This window comes from Rhinolophus sinicus, chromosome 15 (assembly GCF_057876585.1).
Source record: "Rhinolophus sinicus isolate RSI-liver-muscle chromosome 15, RSI-T2T, whole genome shotgun sequence".
Classification (NCBI taxonomy): Eukaryota; Metazoa; Chordata; class Mammalia; order Chiroptera; family Rhinolophidae; genus Rhinolophus; species Rhinolophus sinicus.
Window position 1 is genome coordinate 48,194,279 of NC_142515.1, and position 14,738 is coordinate 48,209,016.

General features: G+C 39.0%; 1 protein-coding gene across 4 annotated transcripts in view; it reads right to left on the reverse strand.

The window, feature by feature from the left end:
• PPA1 (inorganic pyrophosphatase 1) overlaps window positions 1-14,738 on the reverse strand; it is a 33,655-nt gene extending 18,917 nt beyond the window's left edge. For 3 of the 4 annotated variants that reach the window (XM_074339538.2, XM_019712457.3, XM_088792048.1), the window contains exons 1-4: window positions 14,480-14,738; window positions 12,858-12,916; window positions 1,486-1,539; window positions 636-755 (exon numbers count right to left, since the gene is read on the reverse strand). In XM_074339538.2, coding sequence (XP_074195639.1) covers window positions 636-755; window positions 1,486-1,539; window positions 12,858-12,916; window positions 14,480-14,543 — 297 coding nt within the window. In that variant the 5' untranslated portion in view covers window positions 14,544-14,738. Of the gene's footprint in view, window positions 1-635; window positions 756-1,485; window positions 1,540-12,857; window positions 12,917-13,137; window positions 13,289-14,479 lie in introns of those variants that run through there. The other variant, XM_074339539.2, reaches the window with a different exon arrangement.

Genomic DNA, 14,738 nt, shown 5'->3' on the forward strand with positions numbered 1-14,738 from the left:
AACCCTAGTTGGTCTGGCACCAAAAAAATCAGTGCTTTTATAACCACTAGCCTACACTGTCTCTTAACAGAGCTGTCACCCATTCTGTATAAAAAGAAATTTGTGTAGTTTATAACTAGTACATATAGAAAGGTAAATATTTCAGAAAAGAACAAACTTTCAAATGTAAACTTAAACATTTAATTTTTCTGTCTATCTTGAAAATAAGCTTTTCAAGGAAGTATTAAAATGAGTTAATTACGCCTTATGTTGCTTTTTTAAAATTTAAAAAAAAATTTTTTTTTATTGGGGAACAGTGTGTTTCTCCAGGGCCCATAAGCTCCAAGTCATTGTCCTTCAATCTAGTTGTGGAGGGTGCAGCTCAGCTCCAAATCCAGTCGCCGTTTTCAATCATAGTTGCAGGGCGCACAGCCCACCATCCCGTGTGGGAATTGAACCGGCAACCTTGTTGTTGAGAGCTCGTGCTTTAACCAACTGAGCCATCCAGCCACCCCATGCCTTACGTTTTTTAAAATCTATTATAGCAAAAACTTTCTGAAGGTGTTTAAATCTCTTTTACTAATAGCAGTAGGTTAATTTATTAATTTATTTATTTATTAAGCTTAAAAGTTTCTAGCAATTGCACAGAGACATACCTGAGGGATGGCACCATAGTTCCAGATATATCCTTTATAAGGGAACAAATTTGCAACATAACGGAGTTTTCCTTTTTTCACATCTTGTTTAATTGGGTTTAAAGGGTCCTTCGTAGCAATCTGAAATAAAAAATTTCAAATCATTGTATATTTGGATGTGAAATACCCTTCAAAGAAGGATTTTAGGAAATTAATTATGGAATGCACATCCCCTAGCTCCACTTTAATGACACATTTTACCCCTAACATTTTTATAATTTGAAATAACAGTCTCTCCATAATCAGCTTTTAAGTGGAAAGCATTTGAGGTGTACAGGAACTATCAAGAAGAGAAAAGGAACATTTACTAATTCCAGAAAGCAAAAACTAAACTTATCTGGAATAAATGCTAGCATTTGAGAAATAAAAGATTTTTATTAAAAGGGCAAAGTAAATATTATCCAACTTCGGCTTTCCTTAAAAGCACTTAATTAACAAAATGCAACAGAAATTCCAATAAGATCATGTATGGCTGGAGCAACTAAGCAAAGCCCATGACTCTGTGGAAGAGTCAGTGATGGGCTTAAAAAGTACAGGACAGAGGAGAAAAGGGTAATTCCAGGCTTTGGGAACTCCAGAAGCAAACGTGTGGGGAAGGAGAGTCTAACCAATTTGCAAATTGCAAATGGTTGAGATTAGTTGGAGCACAGAGGGAAGGATAATAGTAGGCAATGAGAGAAGAGACTGGAAAATAGATTGGCACTAGGAAGAGGAAAACCTTGAACTTTAGCTGTTTAACACTTGAGCAAATCAGTGTGGCTAGATCAAAACTAATATCCAAATCTGACTAGCACTGTTAAGCGAAACATACCTCCATTTTTGCATTAGACCAGCGTGGTACTTCAACTACCATGTGGAACACATCCTGAAAGACAGAAGGTGAGACAGTCACCAGAGCTGATCTGTGTTTTCAATGAGCATGCCCTACTTCCTCCAAAATGAAACAGCTCATTGTATCGGATCTTTGAAGTCAATGGACTTGCAATAAAACACATCAAAAAAATAAGACTGATGGATGAAGAGATAAAACAAATACAGCAAAATATTATTTTTGCAAAATATTATTCTGTAAAAATATTGCAGAATCAAGGTGGTGGGTGCATGGTTGTTCATGGTATAAATTCTTCAAAACTTTTCTGGATGTTTTAAATTTTTCATATAAAATAGTCGGGGTATGTGTGCAAAGAATGTTTCGCTGAAGAAAAGGAACAGTTTTTAAACATAACAGAACTTGTATTTCTGAGAAAGGTCATCTTCAAAGCAACCATCTCCATAGGCTATTTATTTCTTCCAGTGACTGCAATTACTCAAAATATTTTTGGAACTCCTATTTCAGAGGTGGATTTTAAGACAAATCCCAAATCAGTTTAATTACTTTATCATCCTGTAGTTTCAGCCTCAAACAAAATTAGTCAGCTCAATTATCCACACTATTCTCCCAATTTGGCTGTTTTTAAAATCAATTACTCCTCAAAAGGACAAGAAGTTTGACACTGAAGATAAAATAATATGTTCCAAAATAATTTTAGCCAACGGCAGTTCTAGTGTAATTAGTTTACAGCCTTAAACTGACTACAGGTAACCCCCGTATAACACGGCACTTCTGTAACACAGTTTCACTCTAACATGGTTTGAAAATTAGAGCTTTTAAGAGCAAAAAGTATCTCATTTGAAAATTTTCATTCGAGCATGGATGTATGTCGAATCAGATTTGACTGCAGATTTTAAAATTTATTAGAATTTTAAATCCATTTTGTTCATGGAGTATTAAGTTCAGAGGATGAAGATATCTTGTCAAAAAGAAAACGCCCTCGGTTAATGGTACTTAGTAGTGATGATGAAGAAAACATCATTTAATACATATTAATATGTTATACTTTTGGTGAAAATTGCTTTAATAAAGCTATTTCTCTTAATTATAAAAATATAATAGTACGTGTTTTATTTTTTTTTTTTTTTGGAACCTAACCCCCTTTTTTGTACTAGTTCTTTGTTTCGTATAACACGGACTCGCATAACACGGCATTTTTTAGGAACCTAACAACCGTGTTATACGGGGGTTACCTGTACTTAAAACAGATGATATAGCTTTTTAAATTCCCAAGTGCTTGTTGTTTAAAAACACAATGAAAGAAAATCAGACTTTGTCATCTTATTTTGCACACCCAAATATCAACTTGACATGGTCTCTAATTAAAGCTGAGTTTTAAGGAGTCCAAAAATTACTTTTACCAAGGAATAAAACTTTAAATGCAGTTGTTCAGTTTACAACCTCTACAAAGGGCACATATGAAGCCAAGTCTGCAATTACTCTATTACAAAATGTATATTTTAAAAAGTTATAAATGAAAATCATTTAGTTACACAACTTTTTAGAATTATTTCTTTCCTACTTTGCATTTAAAACACAGGGACTGATAAACTACAAGGGAATAAGTCAAAGGTTTCAAGCCAATAATTGCTTTGCTGCTACTTTCAACCAAGCAGAAAAGCTACAGATTAATGTTCAAGAGTGTAAAACTTCTATCCCTCATTTAAGTTCTTGGTCAAACCAACAGAGACCAAAGCATTCCATCGGTTTCTGCTCCAAGCCTCCTGATACTACTAGCTAACAATATAAAAACCACAACGAAAGAAGATATTATTTAAATCTAGGACTTAATAAACTGTTCTATCCTTGTAAAGTAATAACTGGATGGTTTTAGAAAATGTAATATTAATTTTTCAGGTTAGACACAATTTGATTAAATTTCATTCTACTCACTAAAAGTTTTCAAGAACTGCGTCTGTCTAGTACCACTACAGTATTAAAATAGAAGATCTGTATGTTTACGTTCCAAGAACAGTCACAGCTTTTGAAGTTTGCAGTAGCAATACCCTAAAGGCTCACAAGATGGAGCTGTTACTACATGAAAGATTAATTGATATGAGAGAAACAAGGAGACTGGTTGGTCATTTTTTAAAGAAAATATTACTAAATGAATGCTTTGCCTCAAGGAAAAAAGAGTAGCAAATAGAGCTGAAATCACTAATTCAAAGTTTGGAAACTACATCGAATACTTCAATGGAATGAAATGATAAATCCATATAGATCTCAAAACCACATTCCTAATATTACGAACCTGTGTAATTAATGGAAGTTCAAAAACAAAACAAACAAAAAAACCCCAACATTAGCTGGGCCAAAAATAGCAAGGAGCCATATATCCAATTCATTATTTTTTTCCAACAACTATTTATTCCACCATTACATGTCAGACACTTTTCTAGGTGCTGAAGGCTAGCAGTGAACAGAATAAAAGCTTGAACTCCCAAAGAGCTAGATCTCCAAATCAGGTCCTTCTAGCTTGTAGGCCAAAGCCTACAGCTTGAGGTCCACAAACCTAGATGAGGAACTAGTCTATAAAATGAATGTTTAGCACATTTTTAAGGATATGTAAATGCTATGGTGATAACTGTAGTTTTTTTTTTAAGCTTTTGTTGGGAAAGGGGGACAGGACTTTATTGGGGAACAGTGTGTACTTATAGGACTTTTTTCCAAGTCAAATTGTTGTCCTTTCAATCTTAGTTGTGGAGGGTACCATTCAGCTTCAAGTTGTCCTTTCAGTCTTAGTTGTGGAGGGCGCAGCTCAGCTCAGATGCAACCTTGTGGTTGAGAGCCCGCGCTCCAACCAACTGAGCCATCCGGGAGGCAGCTCAGCTCAAGGTGCTGTGTTGAATTTTAGTTGCAGGGGGCGCTGCTCACCATCCCTCGTGGGAATCGAGGAATTGAACTGGCTACCTTGTGGTTGAGAGCCCACTAGCCCATGTGGGAATCGAACCGTCAGCCTTCGGAGTTAGGAGCACGGAGCTCCAACCTCCTGAGCCACCGGGCCGGCCCTGTACTTTTTTAAAGCAATGAATTTGTAGTAGCTTTTCGTTATTATTTTCTTCATTAATTATTATTACAAAGGAAAGTGTTTTTAAATATTTTGATATAAAAAATGGGGATCTCATACTTTAGCAGGAACTACTACTAAAGAACCGTTTATTTCTCCTAGACAACATCACTACAATTCAAGGGGTTACCACTAGGTGAACGGGTGATACTTAGAATTTTCAGGGCAACTGATGCGAGAAATTCAACCAATTACTTCATTGCTAGAAAAACTTTTACTGTTAAAACATGCATTCTCATGGGAACTCTTGTGTACTGCTGGTAGGAAAGTAAAATGGTACAGCCTCTGTGGAAAACAGCATGGCAGGATCTCAAAAAATTAAAAATAGAATTATTTTAGTGTGCATTGTGGGCAGAGCTGACCCAGTCTTGAAGCCAATCTACCATCTTGATTCCTGCCCGGCCCATCCGGGTCTGGGAATGCACACGAGGACTCTGCAGTGAGCTGCCCTGGACACTATCTGTCTCTGAACCAGCTCTGGTGCCTCTGGGCATCAGCATCGGTTGGTCCCCCACCCCTTAAACACACATTCCTTTCCCAGCACCGAGACTCACTGCTTTTAGCTATAAAACAGAGAGTCTGGGAGGCAGAAGGTACAGAAGATATCCATGTCATTTTGCCACAGCCCAAGACACACTTCATATGTAAGTTCCCTTCATAAACTCTTAATGTAATGATGGAGTTGTCAACCTCTCTCTGGTCTCTTGGCCCCAGGAAATTTTATGTAACATGTATGATCCAGCAATTACACTGCTCAGTATATATCCCAAAGAACTGAAAGTAGGGTCTTGAAGAGCTATCTATACACCTATGTTCACAGCAGCAAATAGGGAAGCAACCTAAGTGTCCACTGATCAGTGAATGGAAAAGCAAAATGTGATACCTGAGATCTGACAATTATGTCTGCGAACTTGCCCCCATGCACTTACATTGGCAGCACTGTACAAACAGCTCAGTAAGGTTTCATAACCTTGGTGTATCAGTGTCTCACAGCTGTGTTCGTGTCGACATGTGGCTGTGTCTTGCTGAGTGGCATTCATTATTGTTGTTGCGTGTTTTTGTGTGCTGTCGTGAGAATGTCTGAGCTTGAATTAGAGCAGCAAACAAACATTAAATTTCTTGTTAAACTTGGCAGGAGTGGAAGTGAAATCAGAGACATGTTAGTCCAAGTTTATGGGGATAATGCCATGAGGAAAACGGCAGTGTACAAATGGATTAAATTTTTTCTGAGGGGAGAGAACGCATCACTGATGAAGAGAGGTCAGGGCGGCCACTAACGAGCAGAACTGACGAAAACATTGCAAAAATTCCTTGAATTGTGCGTCAAAATCATCGGCTGACTCTAAGAAGCATAACAGACCAAGTAAACATAGAGAAACAGTTAGGAAAATCTTAACTGAAAAATCTTGGCATGAGAAAGGTATGTGCAACAAAAATGGTCCCAGAGGAGCTCTTGCATCACAACAATGCACCAGCTCACACAGCACTGTCTGTGAGGGAGTTTTTAGCCAGTAAAAAAATAGCTGTATTGGAACACCCTCCCTACTCGCCTGATCTGGCCCCCAGTGACTTCTTTCTTTATCCAAAGACAAAGGAAATATTGAAAGGTAGACATTTTGATGACATTCAGGACATCAAGGGTAATATGACAACAGCTCTGAAGGCCATTCCAGAAAAAAAGTTCCAAAATTGCTTTGAAGGGTGGACTAGGCACTGGCATCAGTGCATAGCTTCCCAAGGGGAGTACTTGGAAGGTGACCGTAGTGATATTCAGCAATGAGGTATGTGGCACTTTTTCTAGGATGCGTTCGCAAACTGAATTGTCAGACCTTGTATACATATTATTCAGCCTTAAAGGGAAGGAAAGTCTGACATATGCTACAACATGGATGAACCTTGAGGATATCATGCTAAGTGAAATAAGCCATGCACAAAAACACAAATATTGTACGATTCTACTTACGTGAGATTCTTAAGTGCAGGGAATGGGGGAGGAGGGCATGGGACGTGATTGCTTAATGGGTATAGAGTCTCAGTTTTACTACTAGATGAAAAGAGTTCTGGAGATTAAGGTTGGTGATGGTTGCACAATATGAGCGAACTTAATACCACTGAATTGTATACCTAAAAAATGGTCAAAATGGTAAATTTTATGTCATATGTACTTTGTAATAAAAAATTGGGGGGAAATTATGCATTCTAGTATTGCCAATGTTTATGCACTTAAAAATATTGAGACAAAATTTTAGAGATTTTAGTACCACCCACTTAGAAATTCATGCCTTCTTTCTTTAACCCTAACTGGTTTCTACTATTACTTAGCTCAATCCTGTATTTCTGGTTTTATTATCCCCAGTGTTAGGGCTTCTCAGAACTCTGTTCTCTTCTGCTACGATTTGGGCTCTAAATCTCTGCTCTGGCATCCAAGCTCTCAGCTCCCCATTTACAGTTACAGAGAAAGGCAGACGAAGGTTGGTATCCTCTGTGGGATGGTTGTGACAAGCCTGCAGAAGGCAGGGGGAAAGGCAAACTATAACTTTTAGAGTAGTTTTGGGTATAAAATCCCTATCAGAAGAGTTCATGTAGTTAAATAAGGAAATGCTCTACTCCCGTAAAGGTGCTTTTGAAAAGATATAGCAGATTTCATCATTTGCAAGAATATTTGACCTTATTAAGTGTTCACCAAGTGACAATGGCTCTTAACCTTTCATGTTAAGTTTTGACTTCAAAGTTTTGTGATTATAGGATATACTCTAAGTTGATAAAGATACATGGGTTCCTCCTTGTGCACTGTTGGTGGGATTGTAAATTGGTACAGCCACTAGGGGAAAAAACATAGGGGTTCCTCAAAACACTAAAAAGAAAACTACCATATGACCCAGCAATCCCACTTCTGGGTATACTCGTATATCCAAATGAAATGAAGTCAGAATCTCGATGAGATTATCTGCGCTCCCGTGTTCACAATAGCTAAGATATGGAAATAATCTAAGTGTCCATAAACAGATGAATGGATAAAGAAAATGTGCTGTATATATACACAATGGAATATTATTCAGCCTTAAAAAAGGAAATCCTGCCATTGATGACAACATGAATGAAGCTGGAGGACATTATGCTAAGTGCAATAGGCCAGACACAGAAAGACAATGTACCAGTTCATACCGATAGAGAGTAGAATGGAGGCTGCTAGCGGCTGGGAGGAGGCGGGAAGGGAAGGATGTCGGGCAAAGGGTACAAACTTTCAGTTTCAAGATGAATAAGTCCTGGAGACCTAATGTACAACATGATTCTATGAAATTTACTAGGAGAGTAGATCTTAAGTGTTCTCACCACCCCCCAAAAAGTAAGTATGTGAGGTGGTGGCTAGATTAATATGTAAGCTTGTTTGGTAGGATCATTTCACAATATATACGTTTATCGAAACATCACATCGTACACCTTAATACAATGATTATTTGCCAATCATACCTCAATAAAGACGGAAAAATGTTTAATTAAAAAAAGGAAAAGGAAATGGGTTCCTGAATTATTTTATTGAAAAGGGACAAAAGTCTACTTGAGAAGCTGACAGAATGAAATATGATGAACAAAGGTCACGCTGTGTGCCCCTTATTCATTTAGGATTGTAACTTTGCAAAGGAAAACACGACTTATACCAAACAAAAAGTTCACTCAACAAATTGTGTTAAGAGTCCACGGACGACAGTTAATACATTAAAATTAAAAACAAACACCTTTCAGTAATACTCATTTGTTTTCCGATTACACAGATTTTCTACTCAGCAGTTCCAACAAACTCTTATATAATATTTGGTAATACCTACTGCCATAAGTACCTATAGAAAGTAATAAAACTTAATTGAAATGTAGTAATACAAATAAGCTCCTATTTTGTCCCCTCAGATGAGCTTTAAAATGACTAAATTTTTAAAACAGATATTCTGATCGTAATCTGTTTCCTTTCTTCTCTTTATAAAAATCAAGCAAAAGAGTCTGCATTTCCAACTATCAAACTTTTCTATGATTTTCAGTTTTGACCATAAAACCTTTCCGAAGAAAAATGCACATTTATACCAAATTGCAATTTCAGAGTGTTCACCGACTCTCAGAATCCCACCAACAGGCATTCCAGGACCTTGGGGCCACCAAGAATCCTGGACTAGAAGACCTTATAGCCTTCCCAAAGAAAAAAAGTGAATGCTCAATACCTTTGAATTCTAAGCTATAGCAAAACAAAATTTAAGTAAGCTTTTTTCCCCCTGCATTATCAAAGAGAGTTACTGTAGAAAATGTGGAAAATACAAAAAAAGCACAAAGTAAAATCCACCCCACGTACATGCCTCACAGGAGGCAATGTAGCTCGCTGGTTAAGACCACAGGTTCTGAGCCAGAAGGCCTCGGTTTGGAGGCTGCCACTGCTGCTTCTAGCTGCTGATCACGGACAGTGGGGTTAATAAAAGAACCTAGCTCAGGGAATGATATGATGGTTAAATGAGATAATCCACACAGGGGTTTTAGCATAGTACCTAAGGTACAGGAAGCATTGAATAAATATTCACAATATTATGGACTCTTCAGTAATCTTTACGCCATAACATAGAGCTCTCGAAGTTTTCAGAAATAACTGGTCACTGTGGTCAACGTGACCATCCTATTTCAATTTGTTTGGTTATTGTGCATTAAGACTTCATTTCATCATCACAACTTTATTTTTTTGATAAAGTTGATAAACCAGAGATATGGTTAGAGTATCTATTTTCAAATTTTAGTCATCTTAAAGCTCACCTGAGGGGGAAAAAAATAGAAGCTTATTCTTATGGTAGTCATGACATGTCAATTAAGTTTAATTATTGTCAGTTTTCATCTATGTTTCAGTTTTCACCTAACTTTGGTTTGGAAAATGCAAACCAAAAGATAAACACAACAAAACTACCCGGAAAACCCCACCATTCCACATACGTAACAAATTGAGGAAGACAAACAGTGTTTAAATTATTAATCCTGTGATGTTTTTAAAACTTCTATTTATGGAACTGTCTATAAAAAGAAACAGAAAATTCAAAAGAAGGCAAACCCTGTAAGAAAGTGAATAATCTAAAAAGTATCCACTTGAGTAGTATAGGAGCCTAAAAGTTCTGGGTACAGTGAGATAATATCTTTAAAAAGTTAATGATACATACTACAGAAAATATTCTGTTAAATTTCTGAAGCATCAACCTATTTGATTCGAAGCTTGACTTTTAGGAGAGAAAAGAAATGTAATTCCATATTTATACTATATACTCCCAACAGTCACCTGCAAAACAAATAGAAGCCTGCATTGCTAGAACTAGTATTTAACATCAAAGTTTAAAATGGAATAGGAAAATAACAAACTTCTAAAACTAAAGATCAAGTCATAATGTTTGAACACTTTCATATTTAGATAAAGGTTTCATCAACTCAATGTTTCACACTGTTCACAATGTTTATGTTCTAGATTTTTAAAATTTCTGGTATCTTAGAAATTTTATGTCAGAAGACACTCCGAGTTACAGGTGTTTGTATCGGATCCCCAAATAGACCCAGAGCAAAGGACAGTCTTACAATCCAAAAAAAAAATCCAGTGAGTCCTTGCCTTTGCCGCCTTCTTCCCAGTGGATCTGGGTATCCAAACAGGGCATCCGAGCCATAAGGATTCCCAGAATTGGCTGCATCGATCACCTAAGGGCACATATACCAAATCGAATGCAGTCCACATTGCAAGATCCTGACTTGGAGTCAGGGAAGCCTCTGGGCATTTTCTTCTCAGTAAAGTTGACTGAGTTGTGTTAAAAGTACCTTCCCTCATTATCACCCCTCAAATGACTGACCATGCCAGGGATAAGGTCGATGGCCACGCACACACACACATGTATTCACATAAACTTAATCACATAGGTATGTTTTTAAAACCATACTCTTCTGTAACCCACTGAATCAATTAGACCTTTTATTCAGGCTATCATCCAAAAAAATTTCTGTGTACCACACCCTTACTTGTTTTATGTATAGTACACTTCCTTAAAAACAAAGGAAAACAAAAGAACTCTTTCCTGCAAGTGCTAAGGTTTACTGCGGTCTGGACCACTGGTGAAATCCAGAGTTGTCGAAAGAGCCTGTGCTTTTGAGCCAGCCTTGGGTGATACAAAAGCAGTCTTCATTTGCTTAATCCCAGATTACAGACATAATCAGTCCTGTATGAGACTTCAAGGAGTCAGAGTAATTTGAGGGAAGATGTTTTAGCGCCACCAAAATGTAGTCTTGGTTTCCTAATTTGGGGTAACTTGAGCAGTAATAAGATTAGATACCACAACAGTTATGATCATTCTGATCCTTGACTAGAATACTGTCCAATCACTGACTGCTAGGGTCTGAATGTTTGTGTCTCCCCAAAGTTTATATGTCAAAATCCTAACCCTCAAAGGTGATGGTACAGTAGGTAGGCCTTTGGGAAGTGTTTAAGACATGAGGGTAGAACCCTCATGAATGGGATTAGTGTTCTTATAAAAGAGGCCCCACAGAGTTCCCTAGCTTCTTCTGCCGGCTGAGGATACAAGGAGAAGTTTGCGACAGAAGAGGGCCCTCCCCTGACCATGCTGGCACCTTCCTCTCAGACTTCCAGCCTCCAGAACTGTGAGAAATAAAGTTTTGTTGTTTGTAAGCTACCCAGTCTGTGGTGTTTTGTTATAGCAGCCCAAACGGACTAAGACACTTAGGAACATACAAAAAACAGCTATTATGTCAAGAAAATATTTTCCTTCCTTAGTACATCTATATGCCAAGGTACCATCAATAAACATGGGGGTCATCATTTTATACTTCTTCATTACTCAAAATGGTCTGAGATGTTACTATAAAGTACTTTGCTATACATACGAATTATACAACAAATATAATTCAAGCCAACCAAATGACGCCAATTCAAGAGGAAGGAAGGTCTGCAGTTCATATCAACTCCGGGGAAACCAGATGTAACAAACTGGTTTCTGAATAAATACAACTTTGATAATCCCACAGGAGAACACATGCCAATTAGAAGTCCCTCATGTACCTGTGGCAATAATTGGCCTAGGGCTGTTTGTTCCACTGCCTCCAGTTGGAGCCCAGTTCAGGAAGGCTCCTGCAGAGCAACGTATAGTTTCGATTTTCTGCCAAAGTTCAAGTGTCAATACAGACCAACAGCAACTTTCTGGTAGAAGTATAATGAATTTGCCTATTTCTTTCTAAGAGGCAAGCACACACCAGGATGAAATTTCACCTTTACTAGTATTCTAGATGTACATTGGAATGTGATGTTTACATGTTTCTGTATCAGCATCTAGCTAAGGAAGATCAATAACCTATGTAGATTTTCTAGCCCCAAAAGATTTGCATTCACTGTGAATCAAGCTTCCTGACTGAATAAAAGAAAATGTTTTAAGGTAGAGAAAAGAATCAAACATTTGTCCTTGTGTCAGTTCCTAAATACAGTACAGACTTCAATTGGGAAAGAGGCTAAAAAAGCTGTGTTATCTTTTTTTAAAAAATAACTATTTAAATTTGTACAAATAATGCAGGCTCTTTGTAATAAGGTTAGAAAATATAAAAAAGCAAAAATGAAAATAAAAACAAAAAAGTCATTAGCAATTTATTCTACCTCCCAAGGATCACAAATATTTTGGAATATATAGTTGTGACTTTTTTCCCTAAGAAAGTAAAAATTCTTACCAATTTGCACATATCAATTTGTGCTAAAGTTCTTCAGCTTACTGGTATCTCTTTTTAAAAGACTGTAGACTAACCTTTATTAATACTATTTGTAAATCTTAACTCTACCAGTCCATTAAAAGTACTGAATTTTCCTGTATTCACTGAATAACTTAGTTTATTTTTACTGTTTAGTTAATAACCCACAGCCCCCATTTTGGGCTGGCTATTTGGTTAATTTCAAAACCACTAATGAAGAACTAAGATTTTAGTTCCAAATACACATAAAGACCAATGTGATTTTTTTTTTAACCAAGGCATTTTTAAAACATTTGTTTCTATTCCTCTATTTCTTTCCCAATTTATAGTTGCTTTAATTGCATGATCTAGATTTAAGGCTGACTTCTTATTTACTCAAAGGATCTTTAACTCACAGCACAGTGAGATACTTTAACCACTTGTTCAGACATAAGAACATCCATGTGAAACTAACTGATCTCAGAAAAGAAACTACATTCAAAAGAGGACACCTTACCTTATCTGCATAAATCGGAATATCATGAAATGGAGATATATATTGTCCTTTTTCATTTTCTGCAAAACAAATTAGAAAAAGTTATTGGTTTTTGTTGTTAATTATATTTCCAGAAACATGACATACACTTTGAAAAAATAATTATTTTTTGGAGCAGTTTTAGGTTTACAATAAAATTGAAAAGGTACAGAGATTTCCCATATACCCCCACTCCCACACACGCATAGCCTCCCCCATTATCAACACCACTCACCCCCACCCCCCCAAACCAGACAGTCACCTCTCTAAATTCCTTCCATAGAGACCATAGAGAGAAATTCTGGAGTCGACACTAACTCCAGAAAATCGGAAAAATAGTTCAGTGATTTTTTTGGTCAAAAGTCCCTGCACTGCCCTTGCTGCTTAATTCCAACATTAAATAAAATGGGGAGTCCCACCCTTCCTGGATTTGACGTGGTAGTCTAATGTTCAACTACATGTGTAAACTTTAGAGTCCACTTTCCTTTTCCTCCCACCCCAGGCTACTTTTTGATAGGAGTTTTGTTCATTCTTTCCGTATTCCCATTCGTTCCCTCTAAACCCTTCCTTTCTTGCCCTTCACACACAAGAGAACTCAAAAATTCACTGCCCTTGCCCATTGCCTTCCAAATAAAACTGTAAAGAAGTTAAAATAGAAACGCCATTGGTGACACATTTTCGAACGCCTCCGTTATCTCCCATAATCTATTCCTAATAAGTTGGGGGCAGGGTGGAGGGTAGAGAATAAAGATAAACCCCAGGTAGCTTTCCTCCACCTACAAGGCAAAAGGTGCGCCAAGGAAAGCGGAGCGCTGCCAGCCTGCAGCCTCTACGCTCTAAGTGCAGCCCTAAGGGCGGACGTGGGGTAGGTACCCCTTAAACATCGATTCCTTGCAGAAGGGAAAAAACTCGGCACTTTCTTACTCTGCTTGCCAGACTGACGTCATCATTATGACTTGAAGGGAACAGCTTTCTGTTTCATAAAGCAGGTTCCCAGAATCAATGCTACGGGAAAACATGCGGTGGGAAAAGCAGGAGCGCTATCGGGATCCCCCCATCCCCAACAGATGGATCCAGTCCTCCACTGAACTCTCCTGATCCGGGTCTCAGTTTCCCGTCTGTAGAACGAGGGGCTGGACTTAACCCGCTTGGTGCCTAAAGTCGGAGCTATAGTGGAGGATTTAAGGTCTTAGGGAGTCACAACCCCCCCTACACCTCCCCCCAACCCCTTTCCTTCAAGTTGAGCAATCCTCTTACGGGGATTATTTTACCTCCAGGCACCTTTCTAGGGTGACTCAGAGGTTTCCTTTTCCCATCACACACTGCCCGAGCCGGACACCTGCAAACTAGCCTGACCCAGGTTCGGGTCCAACTTAGCTTGCGAAAGAAAAACGCCGACCCACGCCGTCCCGCCCGCGGGCCGGACACGTGAAATGGGATGGCCGGGCGGGCCCAGGCCCCGGGGACCCTCTGGAGGAGCCCCGCCCGCGCCCAGGACCCGAGGCCGAGCGCGGGCCGCAGGAGCCCAGGCGGGACGCGGGCGAGGCCCGGGAATGAATGGACGGGCGGGCGGGGAGGAGGGGCCGCGGACCGCCGACACTCACTGAGGAAGACTCGGTACTCGAGGGTGAAGGGCGCCGCGCGCTCCTCGGTGCTGAAGCCACTCATCGTGCAGGAGACGAACAACCGCCGCTGCCGCTGCCACAGAGCCACTAGCCCGCACGCGGCGCCGACTGACAAGGAGAGACCTCCGCGCCTGCGCACTGCGTGAACTGGACCGGCGAGAGGTGCTGGGAGCGGCCTTTAACTGGGCTCTGGCTCGCGTGCCTACCCCACCCCCGCCCGGCCCACCTCGCGCGCAGG